At 43.3% G+C, this 3,449-nt stretch overlaps 1 protein-coding gene across 1 annotated transcript in view; it reads left to right on the top strand.

Annotated features, from left to right (window-relative positions):
• crb2a (crumbs cell polarity complex component 2a) overlaps window positions 1–3,449 on the top strand; it is a 32,112-nt gene that overhangs the window by 9,382 nt on the left and 19,281 nt on the right. The window contains 1 exon segment of the mRNA XM_008302498.1: window positions 8–700. Coding sequence (XP_008300720.1) covers window positions 8–700 — 693 coding nt within the window.

Here is a 3,449-nt window from a genome sequence, read left to right as displayed (position 1 = left end):
TTTTTAGGGACCCTCTGCACAGCCACATCAGTCAACTGCTTATCTACACCCTGCCAGAACGGCGCCACCTGTGTGGACACCATGGATGACTATGCCTGTATCTGTGCTAGAGAAGGTTTGCGGTACATGGGCAAAAACTGTGATGAACTGTATGACGCCTGCTCCTTTGCTCCATGTGAAGACTGCACCAGCACTCCTGGCACCACAGAATACCACTGCATTTGCCCGGATGGAATGACAGGCGACAACTGCACAGAGGAGGTGGATGAGTGTCAGAGCAACCCTTGCTCTGAGCCCCGGCTTCTGTGTGTGGACCAGATGAACGGGTACTTTTGCAGGTGTCCTGCTGGCTACGGCGGACGGGACTGCAGGACACATGTGACAGACTGCATTGATGAACCCTGCAGGAACAATGGGACTTGTGTATTGCGACCTGAAGGCTTTGAATGCCACTGTGCAGCAGGATTTGAAGGGAAGACCTGTGAGGAAGATATAAACGAGTGTTCATCAGAGCCCTGTCAGAACGGTGCTATCTGCATAGATGGAGTGGGAGAGTTTCACTGCTTCTGCGTGCCTGGTTTTCAAGGCTACAACTGTGAAATCGACATCAATGAGTGTGCTTCACGACCCTGTGAGAACAACGCTACCTGCATCAATGAGAAGGACCACTACGAGTGTGAGTGCCTGGTGGGATTTGCAGGTACGGCCACGTCACATGCACACAGTTGTTTTTCAGAAGACATTGTCTTGACTTCCATTTATTTCCTGGGATCTTACTCTAACCTGAAGTAATTCTTACTACACCCAATCCTAACCGTACCCTGAATTTAAAACGTAAATTACCAAATTCAGTGATTTACATTATGGGCAACTGTATTGTCCCCATAAAGGAGACAAGACACTACAGTATGACTCTAAACACACAAAATGAGAACTACCCACCCACTCACATACACAGACACATGTGGCGAGGTTAGACCAAGGTGGGAGTGGGGCGTAGGAGAGAGTAATACGTGAGCTGTACCAGTATCTAGAGAACCCGACAACGCCACCTGGGGACTCTCACTCCAGGAACTACAAGTTAAATGTAAACTACCACAATTAGTCACACAAGTCACATAGGTCACACAAGTTTGTTTGCTGAGAGAAGACAGAGACGTGGTTCAAATCCAAAGAAATTGCCGTTTATTGAATATTTGTTGGAATGACTGATAAGTAGCTAGATTTCTGGAGTGTCTGCTGGAAGAGCAACCTAAAAGCCAATACAAAAACAAATCAAACCACCGAAATGCACAAAGATATTTATTTCATTAATGTAATTCTGTTTAACAATAAAATTATTGTAAAAAAGAGACACTTCCAAAATAAAATTAACCCAGGGAGAGCAAAGTGGATGGAAGCCAGCGGGGGGAGAGAGGTGGCCAATTACTTAAATGTCGAGGTGTGAAACAAACCACCAACCACTCGTGAGCGCACAGCAGTCCGTCAGGACTACCACGCTGATGTAAGATCAGATGCCCCAGTGCTCTTACCACTACAAGCTGTGAAGAAGAAACCACACAACGCCCAACTTCCACCACCAGCCGGCAACCTTGTCCACCAGCTNGCAAAATGAACTGTTTAACTTCCTTGACAAGAAAAACTGGAATGTTGTCATAACCAGCTGATGATGCCTTCAATTCATTAACTAAATCACCATTATTATTATTATTATAATTATGGGATAATTTCTTGGTATAAAGTCCAAGAGACTTCCTGAGCAAGATGGAATTTTTCTTCAGTGGTCGTATATGAGGCTTTAGGTGGCATGGTCTCAGGTCTGGAAGGCCTATTAGGCTTAGGTGGCAAAGAGTAGTAGAGTAGGATCCAAACTTCATTTAAGAACAGATAAAGTTCCAAATCTGAACTGATATAGCTGGAAATATTTATCTTGAGTAGATTACCAGCAGAAACACTTGGCTTTCATGAGGATTCAAGAGATTTTTGCAGGATTCTCTGCTGCAGGATTCTCTGTTGCTGCTGGCAGGAAGGACACAAGGTCATTATTAGCTCTGATCTTCCACTTGTTCCTGGAAAAACCCTGAATTACGGGCAACTTTTACAACAACTAAAAAGTGTGAACGTGTTGCATATTTCTTCACGGGTTTATTCTATTAATATTCTTTTGCTCTTGCTGCTCCTACATCCCCCCCTCCCCTCTGGAAGTCCCTTCACTGTTAATATCTTCCACTTCAGTGAAAATTTGGAAACAGGACACTGATCAAAGTGTTGGGGCTGTGAGGCTGGATGGGGGTATTTTGAATGGGGAGCTGAGATTGGCTTAATAAGAGGAATGTGGACTGATTCCACAGAAACCTCCCGGCATTGGCTGGTGAGAGCAGACAGCACATGTATTGTGAAACTTCACTAAAGTACCCCGCCTACTTTGACGTCCACTTTGTGAGATGACATACAAAGCGGCTCCACAAGCTCACAGAGTGGCTATTCATAGAGGTTAATGCACAGTACAGTCATTATTTGCATTGTGCTACAAGCTAATTGCAACGGGAAACCCAATTGTAGCTGATAAAAGACACAGTCCAGTGGGCTAGCCCTGTGTTAATTAACAGCAAAACTTTGTGAAACAAGACTCAAAACCCCCAGTAGTAATCTTTAGAGGCCATGGATAGATAATGAGACAATGGGCCCCTGAGCACCAACTTCACTCTACAACCCTGTTTCCTAGAAATTTCTCTACAACTCAATTGTTTGTTTTCCAGATAAATGTAGCAGTAGTGGATGTTCTCAGGTTCTTAACTCTCCCAAGACTTCCAGACTTCCCGATGTGGTTCAGGCAACAAGAACACTTTGGTCAAGGTTAGGGAGAGATAATGATTTTGATTAACTCTATTACTATATGACTTCATCATTAAGAAATTAAACAAGCATCAAATGAAAAATATAAACATCACTTGACCTCTTAACTTTACATGCTGTCTGTGAATCTCAAAAGCTTTTAACTGAATCTCAAACAGTCCAATTGTTGTTTTCCTAAGCTCACAAGTTCATTGGCCCCTGCAGTGTCACTGTGAAATAAATAAGCCATGCCATGAAATACTTTAAAAAGGTCTTCAAAGCAACAAATATAAAGATTTTTTTAAAAGCCCACCTCCAAATAGATGCATGTTAATATACATGTTGAAGTTAAGGTTTCTTTGTTGGTACCCAAGGGGTGAAGACAGACAAGGTACAGCAATCCAGAAAGAAAAAAAAACAGAGAGCAACACAACATTAATTGAAAAGAGGACATTACAATTCAACCAACAGACACTCACAATCAGGCTCAGTACAATACATTACAATACTAGGCAGCATACAGCCTCATCAAGTGCTGTACCGACCCCCTATGCACCCACTTCTCCCACAGGTAACCAAGCAATACAGAGACAGATGACCAAGCTGGGTCACAC

Source organism: Stegastes partitus, unplaced genomic scaffold (genome assembly GCF_000690725.1).
Source record: "Stegastes partitus isolate 25-593 unplaced genomic scaffold, Stegastes_partitus-1.0.2 Scaffold1825, whole genome shotgun sequence".
Lineage (NCBI taxonomy): Eukaryota > Metazoa > Chordata > Actinopteri > Pomacentridae > Stegastes > Stegastes partitus.
This window is presented reverse-complemented; position numbering and strand designations above follow the sequence as displayed.